This window comes from Ascaphus truei, chromosome 3 (assembly GCF_040206685.1).
Source record: "Ascaphus truei isolate aAscTru1 chromosome 3, aAscTru1.hap1, whole genome shotgun sequence".
Classification (NCBI taxonomy): Eukaryota; Metazoa; Chordata; class Amphibia; order Anura; family Ascaphidae; genus Ascaphus; species Ascaphus truei.
This window is the reverse complement of record NC_134485.1, coordinates 369,560,876-369,581,102: the sequence shown is the minus strand read 5'-3', so window position 1 is coordinate 369,581,102 and position 20,227 is coordinate 369,560,876. Positions and strand designations below refer to the sequence as shown.

Here is a 20,227-nt window from a genome sequence, read left to right as displayed (position 1 = left end):
TTCAGAGCCCTGACTTGTAGCATGGTCTTCTTCCCCCCCACCCCGCTCCTTCCCCCCCCCCCCCCACTCCTTCCAATCAGTGTGGGGGGGAGGGAAGAGACAACTTTCTTCTTGTGTTGTTCTCTCTCTCTCTCTCTCTCTCTCTCTCTCTCTCTCTCTCTCTCTCTCTCTCTCTCTCTCTCTCTCTCTCTCTCTCTCTCTCTCTCTCTCTCTCTCTCTCTCTCTCTCTCTATATATATATATATATATATTATATATATATATATATATATACACACACACACACACACACACACACACACACCCATTACAAGCATACAGTAAATACAAAATACCTGCAACCAATTATTAAATAATCTTGTCACTGGTCTATGCCTCCCGGCTTATTATCCTTCCGTAATAAAATCCTTTATCCTTTGCAGAAGGTAATATTGACAGTAAATCAATAATATTCCCCCAGCAACTTGACTTTGAGGTAAGTATAAGATCAATTCCACTTTTTCCTGGTGAACCCACACATTTTCTACTGGAGGATTTTTTTCCACCTCCTAATTTTGCTAACACTGTACTCAGGGAACATAACACTTCCTAATGGGCACCCAAGCAATTAATATGATGATACTTAGTCAATCGATGCAGGAACCGCTCTGGATACCTCCTGCCTTCCAGCCTGAAGCTCCGACGTGGGACTAGATATAATCCGTCTCGTTTCTGCACTGCTTGGGCATGCTTGACACTGAAGATTCAGAAGGTGCCAGTAATGACTACCTAGGCTCTCCTTGAAAGAACAATGAGACCACCTAAGCCCTGCATGAGATGGTTTAGGTATCCTTACTGAAGTTGAAGGGGTAAATAACATATTTTTATGTTATTGTTTATTTATAATCTATTGTGTTATTTTTATTGACTAGTAGCCTTCCAACAAATTAGGTAGTGGCTTACTAACCTAGGATATGTAAGTAAATAAAAATTGTTAGATGGAAGATGTTTGGGGCCGTAGGGTGAAGCTGTGTCCAGATGGGAGGTTAGGCGTCCCACGGAGAAGGTTGTGGCAATATTGTATGCCATAGTGGTTACTAAGGTATTGCAATGGTTGGATAGAACTTTAGCATGAAATGGGTGGGTGTTTAGTATAGTATTAGGGTGCCAGGGCCATTACGCCTTGGTTTCCATAACATATTATGCCTTCATATGCACTGTGGTTACCAAGGAGTAAATACATAGTCATATTTATGTGTAAGTAATGTATTTTCCCCTAACCCAGACTGGCTTTGAGGCCAATACAGAGGCCTTCATATAGATGGCCAAATCGGCTGATTTGCCACCCTGGGCTAGGTAAAAAGAAATGGCGAACTGAAGGACTGTGATTGCTGTATTACAGTTCTTCTGAATTTATTGGATAGCTTGTGAATGTGACATTTAGACAAAAGTATTTGTTTACATATACTACTTACATAGTAGATGCACACAGTATATAGTGCTCACTTCCATGTGATTACCCAGAATCCCTGGCTGCAGTGGAAGCACTGTATGCTTTGAGACTTTGGAGTAAAGATGGTGTGGGGATTTGTCTGATGTGAATGTGCACATGAGTGTTCTTTATCATTACTATATGCTGTATGTCACTTTTTTACTCACCATAATTGTTTGTTTACCTGGTATGCAACTGCATGTGAACTGAAAAGGCTTACGCTTGGCATACTAAATAGGGCCAGGAGTCCCTAGGCAATATACAGTTTAAACAAGAATATCGAATCTAAAAAAAAGAGACAATAAGGAGAAGACCCGAGCACACCTTACCCGCTGTTCTCTCTCTCTAAAGTGAGCCATGTGACAAGCTCCTCTTTCCTTCCGTAGGCGCTACTAAAAGACTGCCGCTGCTTGCAGAATGTCTTCAGTAGAGCTGAATCACTGCTCTGCTTCCCGAAGTCATGCCCCATAATGCCTTGCATAGTAATATGCAAAGCATTATGGGGTGCGACTCCTGGAAGCAGAGCAGTGATTGACAGCTAAGATATTTGTTTGATATGCCTATAGTCAGGTAGTTAAACTAAGCAAGGTAGAAAAGAGTAACATTTACATATTTATTCCTTGTACTGTAGCATTTCAATGACGCATACCACACTTTCATGAAACTGCACTGCAAGTTCTCAGATCTTACGTTCTTCCTCCCGAAATATGGAATTTGACGGAGAAATATTTGCTTTGTGTATAACCCTTGCTGACCCAATTAATTTTATTAGCAATAAAATAACTTGTGGGAATTTGTGATGCTTTGTTAAGTTTTAAGGCCATTTGCTATCTTTCTGAATTTCTGTGCCTCCAGTCTGTTAATGTTCACTTTGGTCATTAACAAAATGTAGACAGTTTGGCATTTGAGACTCCTTTCATTCTCACAACAGAAATGGAACTAGATTGGTACACAGTATACAGTCATCTCTTGTGTTCATGTATAAAAGTATGTCATTTTACCGTTTTTTTTTTAATGGGGACTTACATTTTAGATGGTTGATGTAAATCCTTAAGTCTCCAAGACAGGTGTTACATTTTTACCTGAGGTACCTTTATTTATACAGATGTAGCTGCCGTTATTGGTCCTGATGCTGTGTTGCAGGGGGACACACAATGCCCCAGTGGGAGCAGATGCCATTGTAATACCATTAGTCACAAGGGAAAAAGGGACGGGTCTACGTGCCACTGCCCCCGCTGGTGTGGGCCAGCATGTACAATAACGCCTGCTACATCTGTATAAATATCTTACCTCAAATTGTGCAATGCTTTGTCCTCCTTTCCATTCATGTGAGCAGTAAAAAAGGTTAAATTCCTTATTTATTACCAGTTGCTCATGTCTATTGTTAGTTCCTGGTAAAATATTTTATAAATAAAATATAAGATGAGAGGCAGAAAATATTGCAATGTCAAAAAAAGTACAGTAGCATGCATTTATTAACCTTTTGAGTGCCGGAGGGGTTACGGTACCTGAGGGCCACGACCCCGTCCGGCACAATGCGCTGTGACCATTTTTGTGGAAACGGAAGACGAGTCGTCGTCCTCTCCATTTCCTTAATGGGCTGATTGTGTCCTCTGCAGCATAGGAATGCAGGGTGCGATTTAACCAGGAGAAAACAAACCCTTTGGGTATGACATAATCACTGCGGTATGGGGTCCCTGGAGTGCCAGACCCCATAATGTAGTGACTACATCTTTGAGCACTCAAAGGGTTAAAGACCACTGCATTTGTACATTTTTGTGTAACAGAAACCCTTGCACTGATGCGCTTAGCTAAGTGTTCACATGTGCGGGATGTGAGGAAGAATTGAATGCAACTCCGGCGTGAAAGTCCTGTTGTGCAGAAGCCATTGTATCCTTTTTTTTTTACGTACATTGACAAATTAAGAACGATCCTCAAAGAAAGCAAACAATTACTGTAAGTAAATAACTGGGGAAGATTTGTTATTTTTGAGAGGTTTTCCTGGCAAAGGAGTCTCTACCCAGAAACACTGAAGTATGACCCTAGCCTCATATTTTGGAATAAGTGTCTTTTGATCATTTTGCACTTATCTGTGTACTTCCTCCTTTCTTCACCTTGGAATATAGCAAACCATCAATTTTTCATAGTGATGTATAGAAGGAATTGTACAGGAATTAATATTATTAGGCCAATACTGTATTTACTGAACTGTGTTAAACCATAAAGCACATTGGAGCGAATGGCCGATAGGATGCATTACAGGCATGAATGTGTTTATTGCCATTGGCAGTCTTCTGCCTCAGAGCATGCTCTAACCCAGGGGTGGCCAATTCCAATCCTCAAGGGCCACCAATGGTATTAGGGATATCCCTGCCTTAGCACAGGTGGCTCAATCAGTGGCTCAGTCATTGTGACTGAGCCACCTGTGCGGAAGCAGGGATATCATGAAAACCTGACCTGCTGAGGGCCCTTGAGGACTGGTGTTGGCCACTCCTGCTCTAAATTGTACTACTTTGTCTCTATCTTGTCTTTGATCCTATAAGCTTTCATCATCGCCGCTGCTATTGTGCTATACATAGACACATTTATTTTTGGCATGTAACTGTTTGTGGCCTCTTGCAAATGCAATAACGCATTGACCATCTTTCCCAGTGCACTTGGTTACGGTGCAGACCACCGCATGGAAGACTGAACATAATGGTATTTGAGTAATTTGTCCGTATATGAAGGTCCTGCAAATACCCCCACATTAAACATTGTTCTGAAGAAGAAACATCCTTATGTATTTCCATAGAATGTATTTTATACATTTGGTGCACATTATTGCCCCAGAATTGCCTCACATTGGCCTTAGTACATACGGTAGATCTCTTACTCAGTAGATGTCTTATTTTTGCTGAATAAATGTGTGCAAGAGGTTTATACCACATCAGACGTGGCAAAGCTTTTTGCTACATACTAAACATGTGATACATCCCATTATACTGTACAGAACTGGCTGCGATATAAAGAATACATGAAAATGACAATCCCATCAACAGCCTGGGGGGGGCTATCCGTCAATGTGTCTTTCTTGCAGCATTCAATGCATATCCAATTATATACTCCTCCTTCCTGTAGCAGTGTCACATTATTATTTTTTGCTTTTTTGGACTCAGTGAGCCAGAAAGGATTTCCTCACTTAAAGGAGCATATCATCCGTAATTCATTTTTTTTTTTTCATTTTTTTTAACAGGGTTTTGAAGCAGGGGGTCTCCGGAGCTGAACCTTATTCATTTCAGCTCCCGGTACCGCCTGCATCCAGACATACAGACCATATGGGGTGCTCCGGCTGAGCTAGCTGGTTTTTAAAGTTTAAATCTCCCGCGGGCCAATAAGATCCCGAACCTGATGATGTCACAGCTCCCTATTGGCCCATAGGAGCTTTGATACTCGTGCCATTACATGACACTTGATAGCCGAGCGGAGCAGCTACAGAAACCCCCTAAGGAGGTAAGAATCTCCAGAAGAAGGTGTCCTCAGAGCTGAAATTAATGGGGTTCAGCTCTGTAGACCCCTTGCTTCAATCTAATGGGGGGGGTGACTGCATGGATTGTTACATTAAGACCATACAGGGGTTTTTTTTAGCTAAAAAAGGTTGAAAACAATGGTCCACAACAGATATATTGTTACATCTGATTCGATTATAAGCTCCTACTAACTCTTTTATAGCTCCTCCTACTGAGGTTCCTGTGCCTCTGCTGGGAAACCATCATCCCCATGCTCAGGAGCCATCTAGAACCATTCAAATAAAGGGAGTGTAAATATACCTGAGCAGACAGAACACACAGCATACTGAATCCCTCACTGACAGCAGTCATTAAATAGACACCGCAACTGTAAGATGTGGGTGTTTGGTACTTGATAGACATACTCATCATTATTCATCATATAATGTATATTTTCGAGGTGGGTACAAAGCTGAATTGTGGTGTTTTAAGCTCCAGGAACCGCCCGGTTCCTGATACTGTTCAGTTAAAGATGTTATAGCTCGGATCCAGGAATATAAAATGGGCAGAAAATCCAGCGGATCAGTAGGATGCCGCATCTTTATAGAGGGGATTATGTTGCAGCTTTCTATTGGATGACTGTGGGCCATCTCTGAAAATACAGGAAAAATTACCGACAAACAAACCGGTATGTATATCGGGAACCAGGGGTGTGCCCAGACCTAAATATTGCACAGTACAGGTCAGAAGGATCTGCCTGTAAAATAGGCGGAATGGCTGCTTTAAAGTGGCAATGCCACGTTAAAAAAATCTAATCGAATGGGAACTGGTGGAGGGAGGGGGTCTTGCAGGGTTAACCTGTGCTATTTTTAGCTCCTGTGAGTGCCAGATTGCCAAAAGACTCACCGGTGACGTTACCAGTATTTCGTCCAATAGGAAACATGAAAGAAAGTTGAGACTTCCTATTAGCCCTTGTGACCCATGGCCATTTTATTTCCCCTGGATGGAGTTTTAAAACTGGTAACTTCACTGGGGAGGAGCTAGAGAATTGGGGCTCTAAAACTAAATTGGAATAGAGAATTGGAACTAAAAAATAGCATAGTTTAGCTCCACGGGATCCCCCTCCATCCCCCTTTTCAAGTCCTGTTAAAAAAAGAAAACACATAGGTTACTGCTTTAACTCTTTGAGTGCCAGATGGGCGACGGCATGAGAGTGTCACCGCCCCTCCGCACACCGCCATCACGTGCTCGCGACATCACTGATTAGGAGTTCTCTTCCACTCCTCCTTCGGCTGAACGCGATCACCCCTAAGAAATTAGCTGAAAGCCCATGATTTAGTCACTATGTCATGGGGCATCCAAAGGGTTAAAGTGGCCATAAAATGAATATCATTTACCAGCTCAATGTGGTATTATATATTCAAAGTTGCAGTCACATAATGATCAGCACGTTCACTATGAACCCCAGTTATCCAGTGCCGATACACTAACCTTAAAGGACTGGGTTAGAAGTTGGCATTTTTAGTTAAAATTAAGAATCAAATTTGGTGCAAATCCCCATTGAGTACATTTTGAAAATGATCGATGTGAAAACGATTGGGGTTTTTTTTTTTTCATCGTACAACTCTGTGGCAGTTTGTTTTCTATGAACCAGAGAGGGGATGGGGAGGGTGGGAACTGATTCAGTGTTTTCTGAGCAGTGCGGACCCCATTGGGAGGAAAGCGCTATATGAAATAAAATGATTATTATAAGCAATAATTGATTGCAAGACTCACACATTTTCTTGAGCCACGAGTGTAATTGCCTCTCTCTTGAGAAACAGACGTTCCTGCCAATGCTGGCCATTTTTGAGACTAGTCTAAGACCCCAGAGAAGAAGAAAGATAATTTATAGGGCTGGAGTTAATGTATTTGGCATGCCTGAAGATAAGGTACTGCACACCAAATGTACTGCCTAACACCTAACATCATCATAGACATTTTGAAGCTTAATCAGGCTGATGTGGAGCCTACAAAATACATAAGAACAGCTACCCCTCCAATGATCAAACTACAGGCTGCAAAGCTTTCTGCTTGGCTCAGTTGTTGCACCTGAGTTCAGTCCCCCAAAAGTTACATTTTAAAGGGTAATGTGGTGATGCAATAAATCGCAAATGGTACACAGACCTAATTATTACGCAAAGACACATGCACAAGACGTAAATATTATGCATAGCCAATAGCGATAATATAAGACCACCTTGTCATATTTTAAGACCGGTTGTTTGCGACTGTTCCTCTTAAATATGGATCTTATTTCAGAAATGATGATAGCGTAGCACTAACTTCTTTACGCCAACACTACTTATCTGACCTTATCCAAACTCTAAATCGAATCCAATGTTGGGTAAAATTATTTTCATTTTTTTTTTGCATGATACTTTTAGTATTTGATTATAAAATATTTCTAACAGTAACATATCTATTTTGTTTATAGAATGAAACTGGCCTTATGAAAGAAAAGGAGCTATCAATTGAACTTGCAACTATCAGAGATGAAGTGGGTGAGTAAAGGGCTTTTAGGTGTGTAGATGGATGTTCATTTGTCTCTGGTAAAGTATATTTAATGAATATGAACACAGTAATCATATTCCATATTCACAACGTCCCTGTGGCCTTGTAATGAACAATCATGTTGCCTATTTGTAGTTACCAAGACATGTTCATAATGTTATATGTGCTGTTCACATTCACCATTTCTAAATCTCTTTGCCAAACAGACTTGTATCCATGACAAGTGTAGCTCAGGTCATACATTAATTTGACTCATATTGCCACAACCTCAAGGTATTTGAACAGTACCTTAAAGTGTTCATGCAATTCATGCAAGAACGTCCAACACCTAATATGACTGATTATGGGAATAAAAAGTAAAAGGAAGCAGAAATGAACAAATTGTATATTTTATGAGGTATGACACTAGTTATCATCCGGCTTTTATCAAGTCCCCACCTTTTTACTCTTGGACTAATATTTTGCTCGATCATACTCAAGGATTCAAAAGCAGCCTCAAGAAGACCTGAATTATATTATAAGCTGATATAGTGTCAATAGAGAATACATATTAACGTAGCCCTCCCTGCCCAGCTCCTTAGGGAGGTAACATTGGTGTAGTGGTGTAGAATGCATCCACATTGATTTATCTTGTCTCAGGGGCTGCCAGTGGTCTACTGGGCGATAGAAAAGATGGGTACCGCCGCCAGGAGTTTTTCTAGTGCAACCTAAATCTTTATTAATGTTCCCATGCTTGGGAACACTGCAGTCACAATACATATAGATTGACTTACACATATGTTCATCAATACAGATATCAATACTAATACAGGTCTTCCCTAAGTGCCCACTCTTAACACACATGGGAGGTGTAGCTTGTGGTTACTTTAGTGATACTCATCTGGTGGGTTTGGCCCCCTTTCTTATCAACATCCTTGCCGCTCCTTTTACTGTGGGCCCCTGCTGAGATCCTGGCCTGATCTGTATAATGTTACTTTTACTTCCCCACTCCTGCTTTGGAACTGCTACAGTACTTCCTCAGTGGGTACTAAACACTGTGGATGGGGGATCTGCTTGTAGGGCTGATCCCCAGACATCCTTGTGGCACTTCTGCTTGGCCTAATGGGGCATGTCTGCATTCCCCTTTTCTTGGGACATGCGCTTACTTTATGTGGCCATATTAAAGGATCCTAACTGATGGGGCACTGTTCCTGTCTTAAACACAATAAAAGGGAGGTCTAATCTTTGGGGAACATCTTCCCTACCTCTAACCCCTGAAGCTTGTATTCTGATGCCACGCTGTAACTCTCTCAAATTCCTATGCTCCTCCCCTTTGTACTTCTGATGACATTCTGTGTTACCACTGAGTGGAGCTTAACCTCTACTCTATTAACTCCTAGTGTACGTTTAGTAACCACTCATGTTTAAAAATCATATTTTAAGTGCATAGAGTTGAGCATAGAGCCTAGAGTTGTTTCAAACCACATGTAGAAGGGTGACGCTATCCTTGGTGTGAATAAGACTAATCACATGTTTCTGTTAACCACTAAATATTTGTTTTAAAACCACATGTTTTTCCTCTTGGCAAAATTCAAAAACTAGTGTTGTTAAAATTAACATTTCTATATGGACATGTATGTCAATATAGTAACATTGTGGGTGAGTGGTTACCTACCTGATCTGTGGGACCTCCACACAAAGCATGTTATGGGGGGTCTTCAGGGTTTAGCAAAGATCAATATACAGTTCATCCTCAGGTTCATAATCCAAACAGACAAATAAGGATTTTGTTGCAGCACCGTGTACTTATACACTGCATCTTAGCATCACCATTCAAAATCTTGAACATTGCCCTTAAGCGTTTTGTTCTGACCTTGGTGTCTGAATTATTAATCATGTAACTTGTAGTGTACAGTGTGATTTGTTGATGAAATACTAACCTGGGAATAATTCAGTTGTGTAGATGGTAATAGATAAACAAGTATGTGCATTTTTTACTCTCTGCATATATCAATTAACGCAATTACTATTGCAAATGTTTTTTTTAATGTTCTGATTTTGAGAAAAAAGTTACAAAACATAGTTTCATCTTCAGGAGTGAAACACAGTACACTATATACAGTATGTTTTGTATTATGCCATATAGTATGTAGCTTCTTTTTAGGTTGTAAAATTTTTTTAGAGGACCAACATTAGAGCTCTTTATACATTCATTTCAAATGTACAGAGCTTTTGAACTATCATAGGTTTAACAATAGGACAAAAATAAAAGTGATAAACAATTGCACTCACATTTGTGCTTACTGCAGTAAACACATATAACCCGATCAGGTATAGCTAGAACCACCTCATGGACCTCTAGGATCCTAGGTGTGTGCTTGAACTGCGTGTCTGAGTATCACTCTGAAGCCTGCGCTGCCTGTGCTCTCTATGCTCCCTTCTCCAATCTCCTGCACCTAAGGCTGCGGTCCCAGTCAGCACTGTTGCACGCACACCTGGCGGGGGGGCTGCGCATGCACAGCGCTGCACCGCGATCGGCGGTCCTGGGAGAGAGGGAGCATTTGCGACGGGAGTGGGCGTGGTGGTGGGTTTGCAGGGGCATGGCCTCACACGGCTGGTTCGTCCTCATTGGCTGAACTGCCGGCAGGGGCGTGGCCACGACTCCGTCGCAAACTCTGAGCTCAAATTCCTCTTTCTCGCTGAAAACCTGTCGCACACTGCTAGGGAAATGTGCGCGACAGGGTAGTAACTGGGACCGGACTGACTGGGGGGCGAAGCTTGAACGCACAGCGCACGCAAGTGGGGCCACGGCCATATGAAGGTACTGGGGCCGCGGCCTAAGCACTCCCCGTAGTGGTGTTGTCACTACCATGATGGCAGCTGGATTTTCACAATCAACACAGATTTGCTGGAGTACCCTATGTGTATCTGTGTTGGTGGTGAAAGGGGCAATCCAAGCTGGTGATTTTTTTATACCATAGGTTTGAAGCAGGGGGTCTCCGGAGCCGAACCCCACTAATTTCAGGTCTGGTGACCCCTGCTTCTGGAGATACCTCCATAGGACATGCTGGTAGCTGCTCTGCTCAGCTACCAGCATTTGTTATGACAGTGTTTCAAAGATCCCGCGCCCTACAGGCCAATAGGAAGCTGTGACATCATCAGGTTATGCTTCATATTGGCCCGTGTGATGTGGGAGCTTAAAACTTTAAACCCCAGCTGGCTCAGCCAGAGCTGCTACCAGCACCCCATATGGAGGTCTGTATCTCTGGAAGCAGGGGGTTCCATAGCTATAATTAATGAAGTTCAGCCCCTCTTCAATCCTATGTAAAACAAAACAAAAATCGATAAAATAAATCACCCCTTAGATTCCTCTTTTAATTAGTTCTTTTTAGCAGGGACTAATGCCTGTGTTACTCAACAATACACAATGCTACTTTTGTAAGAGGACCCATACTGGTCTTTAACACGTAGACTTTTGTGCAGTAGAGCAACTTAAAGATACAACTCATCTAATCTGAAAGGTACCGTGTTCTCTTTGTGTATATTCCAGCCTTTAACACAGCGAGGTGTGAAAAATTACAAAAAGAGAATGAGGAACTGGAGATAAAATTTGATCACGAAGTGAGGAAGCTTGAGCATCAACAACGAGAAGAACTTCAAGCACTGAAAGATCGGCTGCAGTTGAAGTACAATGAAGAAATTGAGCGCTTAAAGCAAGAACAGATTCTCCAATTCCTAAGAATCAGATCTCAGCACCAGGAACAGGTCAGTTATCAGTTGTGTGCCCTACGCCAGTTGTGTGCCCTACGCCAGGAGTTTGGTTACATTCTTTCTCGAGGATAATAGTGTGGGTGAGCCAATAATTGGCGACATTATTATTATTATTATTATTACAACACAACATTCCTATTATCACTAGGCTTGTACATTCCAAGATCAACTAATTACCTTATTATATTTTATTACCATGCAATGTTCTATGCATCACTCAAATAACACTCCTCGCTGATACATAGAAAACACATGTTGTGGCCTTTTGGCAGTTCCTCAGATTGGAACCTTTACAAACCGTATGGTGCTTAAAAAGTCACATAACTTTGTCAGAAAACTGGATTATGTCTTGGAAAGATTTTCTTTCTTTTCCATTTTGATTCTACTTGTGTTATCAAGGTTGTGGTTTAAAGCAACAATCCTTCCTAACAAACCCCTTTTATATCATGAATACCAGGGGGTGGGGGTGACTGCAGGGCTGAACCCCGTTCCTGAGATACTCACAGGTACAGGCACTAGTGTTTCCTAACAGAAATGTAAACAGCCGCCCAATAGAAAGGCGAAACACATCATTTGGCAGCCATTTTGTTTCCCTTGGAAGGATATTTTATAGCTGTAACTAGACCAGTAAGATTCTCGGGAATCAAGGTGTCCCTGGTGCAGAAAATAACACGGTTCTGCTCCACAGCACCACCCAGTTCCCATGCTGTAGAAAAAAATTATTGTTAATAGATTGCTGCGTTTACTTTTGCAATATTAATAAATATGTGTAACACCCCTACCCCCACCCGGCTGCAGAAGATAGGGTGTACACGCAATCAGTCTCTATCTTGCATTGCAAACAGGATTTCTACCTGCTTCAGCGTAGTGTAGCTCAGCCAGTTTTACCTTTGTCTCAGGGCTTCTCCAGTGGATCCTGGCCAAGGCTGTAGTGAGGAGTACAATACGTAGAAAAGGGCGCCAGGAACTTTAAAACAGGATGCTTGCTTTTATTGTCAGCAGGATCAGCATATCACACAGCATAGACAGGACAGGTTTTCAGCATGTATCTCTTCAGACGTTCCCCCTCTGCCTGCAGTTCCTCCCAGGACCCACCCTGACCCTGGCTAAGGATGAAGCAGGCTCAGCCCCAGATCCCTACAAAGATCTGGACTACAGCCCAGCTCCATGCAGCATGGGAGCCTCTGTTGCACTAGGCATCTATCAAAGTCTGCCCCCGCACACACTTTTCTCTAGGTTGGATCCTCACCTCTTATACCCAGGGGGTGTCAACCTTTCCACTTCTCTGTCTCTGGACAAAACATGCTGTAGCAATTTGTCCCCCCACCGGTCACATGGCCTACTAGAACTTTCCTAGCTCTGAGTCATGCCTCATGTGCCTGGGATCTGCAACATTGTATCTTATCTCTGAGCCACTTCACATGCAAGACCATGTGTAATGGGTTTAACCCCTACACTGCCAGAGTGCTGCCCTAGCCTGCATGCTAAACGGGCCTGGTTTTAGAAGGGGGCTACATATGTAACATGACAGAAGGATGATTCCACAGGGAAAAAAAGAAGAGCACAGCAATAAGAATGGGGGCTAAATACCAATTAATATAGAATTAAAAGCACTTTAATCCATGGTAGACATCATGGTACAATGGCAGGTCAAATCTCTAACGCGTTTCGGGCAACAGCCCTTTGTCAAAGATTGTTTGTATATAGACGTCCCCCCGCCTTCAGCTGGGAGAGACGCGACATACAAACACTCTTTGACAAAGGACTGTTGCCCGAAACACGTTAGAGATTTGACCTGCCATTGTACCATGATGTCTACCATGGATTAAAGTGCTTTTAATTCTATATTAATTGGTGTTTAGCCCCCATTCTTATTGCTGTGCTATGCTTTTTTCCCTGTGGAATCCTCCTGCTGTCCTGTTCATCAAGCGTGATGCACGCTGATGGATCAACCGCCTTAGAACTGTGAGTACTCCTCTCCTTCATGCAGAGGATTGGAGGATTATTAATTTATTATGGAACGAGTGCCACTCTCCAGGGTGACGATATAGGATAGTGGTATTCATACAGAGATCTGTTTGTTTACAACTGACTCCAGCCTTGGAGTTCATGCACCACATGTTCCCACATAAAGGAGTTTAATAAAGGCACACTGGATTTCACGAAACTCACGAGGCTGGATAAAGGTTGTTCCCCTAACTTATGATCAGCACTCTTCAAGACATGATTGTATTATAGTGTCTCTATATTGCCGAGCACCGAACTTTGGAATTTTTCCTATTTTTGTCTACATATGTAACATGGTTGATTTAAATATGTTAATTGTTTGTGTACTACTTTAGTCTCTTGTAAAACAGTTTTTATTTTGCACAAATCCTTCCAAAAGTCAAAACGATTTCTGCTATTTGCAGAATCAAAAGAAAACAAAAAGTAAAAGAAAAGTTGTAAAATGTGTCTTGTTTTAATGAAGAGAACTAAAATACATGAGTAGAAAGCTGAGAATCATCTTACAATTCAATATCCAGTTTTAAAACACTATTTCACTTGTAATCTGGCCAGCTTGATGACATCTATTTTGTACCAGGTTTATTGCTAAGGTGTCCTCTAAACGTGTAACGGTGTTTTCCCCACCCGGTGGAAGATTCTGCCATTACTACGTCTGTGGTGCATGATACCTGCTGGTAACAGGAGAGCTGTGCTGTCTGCCGATGGTAGTGGGGACACAGGATCAGGTTTCTGGGGTACATTACCCACGTATCTTTAGCAGTGCAGCACCTCCATCTGCCGTAGGCTCCAGGGAACTGAAGATGATCTCCCACGGTAAAACCGATTACCTCTCCCCCTAGTAAGATCACACACCAGGCCGGAGGTATAATAACAGGAACAGTTTACTGCCTCTCTCTGTGCGGCACAGTACATGGCAGGGTTCTGCCCAATACAGCAACTGTCAGCTACTCACTGAAGGATGGTCCCTGGACCTGCACTACAGGCCAAGGGCACCCGCAGCAGTCAAAGGCTTCCCTGCCCCTCTATCAGGGGCAGAGGTATGGTACAAACTCTTTCTCCCCCGAGGGGAAGAGGACCAGAGAAGGCCCAATAATCAGGCTCTTGGATGTGTGACCTGCCCCTCTCAAGTGGGTAGCACTAATGTATTTGGGGCTGCACTGCCCTTTAGTACAGGCAGGAGGAGGGCACCAAGTCTGCTCCATGATTGGACATGCTCAGTTCGGATGTCACCGCCTCCCACTGTCACTCAACTGTATGATTAAAACTTTAACATATGCCCTCATTCTCTCCCGTCTTGTCTTTTGTACCTTCTATTGTCCAGCCGGTCTCCCCTACAACCTATTTTAATCTTAGCTGCTAGAATCACCTCACTCCTAAATCTATATGTTGAAATCCCTCTCCTGGCTCCCTATTACTAATCCAGGATTACTTACAAAATTATCCTTCTTTCTTTGAAGGCTATAGCTATACGCTCCTCTGCCCCTCCTAACATCTCAGCCCATATTTCTCGCTATACACATTCCTGCCTCTCGCTTTCTGCTCAAAGATGCCTCCTGTCTACCCCTTTTGTATCTAAAGCCCTCTCCACCCAATAACCTTTCTCACTCTCTGGCCACACCTCTGAATGCCCTTCCCCTTAATATTCAGCAAGCACACTCTCTCTCCACCTTTAAAGACCATCTTAAAATTCACCTCTTGAATGAATCATTTGGGTAGCTGCCTTGGCTAGTACTATACATCACATATGTATTTAACATGACCCCATGCATACGCACTTACCATTATACCCTCCTACTATCTCTAAGTTTTCCCTACTTACCATTTCAATTGTAAGCTCTTCTGAGCAGAGACTGATTTTCCCATTGTTAACTTTTACGACTGAAGCACTTATTCCTATTATCTTCATATTCTTGTGTCACGTGTGTTACTGTAGTGCTGTAAAGCACTATGTACATGGATTACGCTATATAAATACTGTAATTATATACGTACATTCTGCCAATGGTAGATTCAATAGATATCATTAAGAAAAGGTTAGACATCTTTTTAGAAAGGAAAGGTACACGTGCTTACTGTATGCTGAATAGTCTAAGTATAAGAAGATAATTGATGTTCTTGTGAGACATAACTGGCAAATTACTTTTGCTTGATCAATGTAACTATAAACCAACAAAAGGATGGAGGCACACAAGTGATGCTGCAAACATTGCTAGGTTTTACTGCATAGTATCAGCAGAGCTACTGTACTGTTACGTTTCATGTTCACAGCCCCTTTTTTAGACATAAACCACCCGCGTTTAAAGATACCCGAACATCACCTGCATCCCATCACCACAAATAATAGCATGTCAGTCCAGCTGCTCCTCCGGTGCATCCGCCATTATTGTGACGTCACTACGCACGCATCGTAGTCACCACACCCGGAAGGAGCTTCGGTGTTACTGCCTATTGACACGGAAGACATGCATAAAGCGTCAAAGCAATAGGACCTGTTACTCTCTTCTATGATCCACAGAGGCAATTACTTAATTAAAAGCAAAGTCTTGATAAAATAAATGACCTATAATGCAGATGCAGTTATGCATGTGTAGCCCTGTCTCCTATGGGCTCTCAGAAACCGCCCCTTACCTTCGCGAGTGTGCAGCGGGTGCCGGGAAGCAGCGGAACGGTGGCTCCCTCGGCAGGGCGCCACCATTTTATACCGTGTCGCGCATACGCAGTGTAGGTTTTTATACGGGGACCACTACAGTGGACTCGCGCATGCGCAGAGAGGAGGAATAGCGACAGGAGGCCCTCCGGAGTTCACGCATGCGCAGAGTTGCAGCGCGTGAAGATGAGCCAATAGGAGAAGAGTCTTGGCAGGGACTACAAGTCCCATGAGCCTCAGGAGCACAACACATGATGCCAGGGAGCAAATAGGGTACGAGGATTCCCTAGGAAAGGGAAGTAAGAGGTTGTGTAGGGCACCACGCTAGTCATTCGGTGTCAGGAGAGGCTAGGGGTAGGTGGTGAGGGTGCAGGGGTCAGTGACCCTCTGCATTAGGCCAGTAACCCCTCCTCCCCCCAGGCCCCAGATAGGCCCTGAGGCATCTTTCAGTTTGTGGCTGTTTCAGGGACAGGCCCTAGGATAGGGAACCTGTCCCATTAGAGCTGTATAGTAAGCAAAGAATCCAGGAGACGCTGTAAATCCAGGAGAGGGGTCTGAGACAAGCCCCCTCAATCCAGAGAGACTGCCCCAAGGTGAGATCACCTCAGAGGACAGCCTTCCACGTGGAGACCACGTCGAAGGAACAAAAGTCGCCGGATCGCGGATCCATTCTGATTGGAGTGACCGGGTGCTGGAGCGCCCGGCAGGTAACCCTACTACAAGTGCACCAACTATAACACTTTCACACTAGTGGGCCGCGCGGTCACCACACACACTTGGGGTTTGGGTGTGGGACCGGACACGGTGTGGGGACACAGTGAAGCGTTGCGCCCTGCGAGGTGTGTTGGCTAGTTGTGCTATTAGTGTTAACTTTTTTTTCATGCATCTTACAGCGATACGTATATGTTCAGTAAAGGTTGTTCTTGTTTTATTATACCAAGTGTGTGTGTTTGGATTGTGTCCTGTGAGGGGCTCCTCCCGCTCTGTCGGGATCCCTCCCAGGTGGAGGCGTTGCACCACAAGTATTGTGAATATATATATATACCCCAGGCTCCCAGTGCGGAGGCTTAGGCTCCTGCGAGCCATGCATCTGAACTGACGGAAGGTATCGTAGGCAGATTGTACAAAAGAGCTGATGGTCAGAGAAGTCTCCACGGAACATGGGTAGTAAAAAAGAAGAAACATGAATACAAATTAATAAACCAACAGTATTAAAAACATATGATAAAGCAAGTATTATTTTAATTAGTGTTAACAGGGATCTGAATTAAATCCGAGAACCTATCAACCTCTCCATAAATATAATCCAGCTGTCCTGGGATAGAGGTGAGTAGAGACGGCTATGATCAAAGGAGGGATCACCACACAAATAATGCCACTAGTGATCAGAGCGCAACGAGCCACAAAATTCAGAATGAGGAGCAACCTGTATACCAGTGGATAGGTAAACGGGCAACATAAAGAAAATATTAGCACTTACAGTACAAGGTCATATAAAGGACCACATCTTGAATTTATATCAAAATAAAGTGAATTAAAAGTAGCAACTGAAGTTAAGGGCTTTGTTCATTCCTCTGGGGGCCATTGTACCCAGATGCCAGATTCCTTCAGTTTCCTTCTGGAAAAGCAACCTCTGTACATCACCACCTCTGCACTTCTTCCTTACACTGTCTATTACCTGGAATCCTAATTGACTGGCGTCTTTTGATGCCGTTATTTGTCCTGTGAAATCGTGGACTCATTCAGCTTTACCTGATCAGTAGGAGAAAGAGATTGAGAATTATCGTGACACAGATCGAGGACTTTACGGTTGAATTGTGTATCTTTTGAGAATCTATTTACATTCTCTTGCTGGAGCTGGACTTTATTCACTGAGCCTGTGCTGTATATTGAATTCTGCTATATCATTGCCTGTTTGGGTTTGCTCAATTTATTGGGGTCACAGGGTTTAGGGAAGTACATTTTGTCCTTCTGGACTTGAGGGAACGGGCCCGAGGAAGGGGTCTTCACCCTGAAACGTTGTCCCACTAATTACCCTTCCCCCTCCTACCACACCCTCCCCCCCTTTTTGTTCCCTTCTCATTTCCCATTGTGGTTTCCCCTTCCCCTGTATTTTCCCCCTACACTACTTTATTTAGGGTCTATTGCTGGAACACACATATATATATATACTGATGTGTTCCAGGAATTAGGGTCTTCCTTTTTCCTTTGGCACCCAGCAAATAGCTCTCAAATTGCTTATCTATTGTGCTGTGTGCTGTCTATTACTTTTGTTTCCTTTATATGCATGTACTGTATGTGTGTGTGTATAATAAATGTGTGTACATGTAGAAATAAAGGGATAGCAATATTCCAACAATAAGAGAGAGAGAGGAAAGAATCCTTCTTGTCTGCACTCGGTGCCATAGGATTCATACATTGTAGGTGAATAATCCATAATTAAAACTTAGCTTTTACTCAAATTGAATTTAAAAAGAAACAACTAATGAAATAGAACAATAATAATGAAAAGATAGACAATGCATTTTGTTTTTCTATATATTAAAAAATGAATATAGTGCTATTGACTGGAAATAATCATTACACCGCTTCTCGTTATTTTGTTTCTTAGAAATGATCTAAACAGACGGTCACTTTATTAGTCAATATGTTGTGGAAGTATCCTGCATTGTTGCAAAATAGTCTAAGTAGAGGCATAAAGCAGCATCCTGCAACCGCCTTTTTTTTTTTTTTTAGTAGATGCCGCATATGAGCAGTTTTAATGAAAAATAATTACCTAAACTGCAGATCGATCCTGTGATCGATCGGCCAATAAGAGATCAAGGCCTTGACTTTAATAAGCAGTAACCTGTGGAGGGCCCTCTAAAGGAGTATTGGTATTGTATTTCAATACTGATATGAACTAAAGTTAATGTTGTGGTTGTTGTTATGTTCTAATGTTGCCCAGATCTAGACAAGTTATAAGATTGTGGCATTAGTTGTAGGACTCTGTTTATTTGTTGAGAATTCTCCAGTAGGGGCGAGACCTTCCCTGGGAGCCCTGTTCATTCCTGCCCTCATTGCTCCTGCAAGACAGGCCATGTCACGTATGCGCATGCGCGGCCGGCAGGGACGATTGCACATGCACACGAGACTCTTCCATTATTTATTCCCAAGATACATCTGAAAAATATCTTAAATGCTATTTTTCAATTTATTTTGCAAAATAAACACCCCAGAGCCGCAAGATTGGTTTTACTGGCCTCAAAAGCAGGTGGGGGATTGGCTGTCCCAGACATTAAAAAATATTATCTGACCTGTCAAATAAAACAAATGAAATATTGGCATGCCCTCCCAGGACACTCATTATTGGGTAGATGTAGAATCCACAATAGTGGCACCCATGTCCTTGCCCTTAACAGTGTGCCTGGGAATGGAAGCAGAGAAATATAAAACTCGGAGGATAAACTTTGCTGTTTTTCTTCATACGATTGGAATATGGAATCTAGCAAATCCTAAATTCAGATTGACAAACTCCCCCTCAAAGTTAGTACCCATTCTAGATAACCCCGAATTTGAGCCAGGTTTTGGCACAAAAGCCTTTGAGCTTTGTAGAAAAGAGTGATCCTAGATTTCGGAAATGTAACAAGTAGAGGTAGAACTCTACAATTTGAAGAACTAAGCTCCACATTTTTGCTACTATCTTCAGAAATATTCAGGTAGGAGAATGGGGGAGAGCAGAATGGGTGAGGTAATGGACATGGAAAGGTTAACCGCTTTCTTAAAACACAAAAGCCAAACTTTCCATAAAACATGGGACTCAGAGTTTAGATAGATTTGGTGATGCAGGAAGGGTCATAAGAATAATGTTCGGTGCCCATAAAGCTGATATTATTGTCTTGATGTAAGCATTGTTTTACTGTAACTGTCAGTCTTCTACTGTTATCTGTCAACCATTGTTGTTCCCCCTACTACCCCATTAATCCCCCCCTGTCCATTTTTCTTTTTCTGTGCCCCCTTACATCAAAAATAAAAATACATTAAGTGAAAAAAATTAAATAAGAGCACTCAAGACACCATACTAGAAGCCTGACATTTCAGTCCTCACAGGGACCTTCCTGTCACGGAAGACCAGATCTTGTTCACCAGGATCAAGGTGCCAGACAGGACACAGGAGGCAAATAAACAACTTTTATTCCGGCCAGAGCCAACAGACACAGCACAAATTCACCAGCAGAGCTTACACTCACCAAACAGGGGATTATGGGGGGGGGATCCTAGCTGAATAGGTGCTAGGCACCACTTTAAATGCTTACTTGGGAGTTGCTTCCA

The 20,227-nt window shown here is 42.6% G+C and overlaps 1 protein-coding gene across 5 annotated transcripts in view; it reads left to right on the top strand.

The window, feature by feature from the left end:
• MTUS2 (microtubule associated scaffold protein 2) overlaps positions 1 to 20,227 on the top strand; it is a 666,577-nt gene that overhangs the window by 613,489 nt on the left and 32,861 nt on the right. For 4 of the 5 annotated variants that reach the window (XM_075592173.1, XM_075592174.1, XM_075592177.1 and 1 more), the window contains 2 exons: positions 7,436 to 7,502; positions 11,042 to 11,256. In XM_075592173.1, coding sequence (XP_075448288.1) covers positions 7,436 to 7,502; positions 11,042 to 11,256 — 282 coding nt within the window. Of the gene's footprint in view, positions 1 to 422; positions 476 to 7,435; positions 7,503 to 11,041; positions 11,257 to 20,227 lie in introns of all 5 variants that reach the window. The other variant, XM_075592176.1, reaches the window with a different exon arrangement.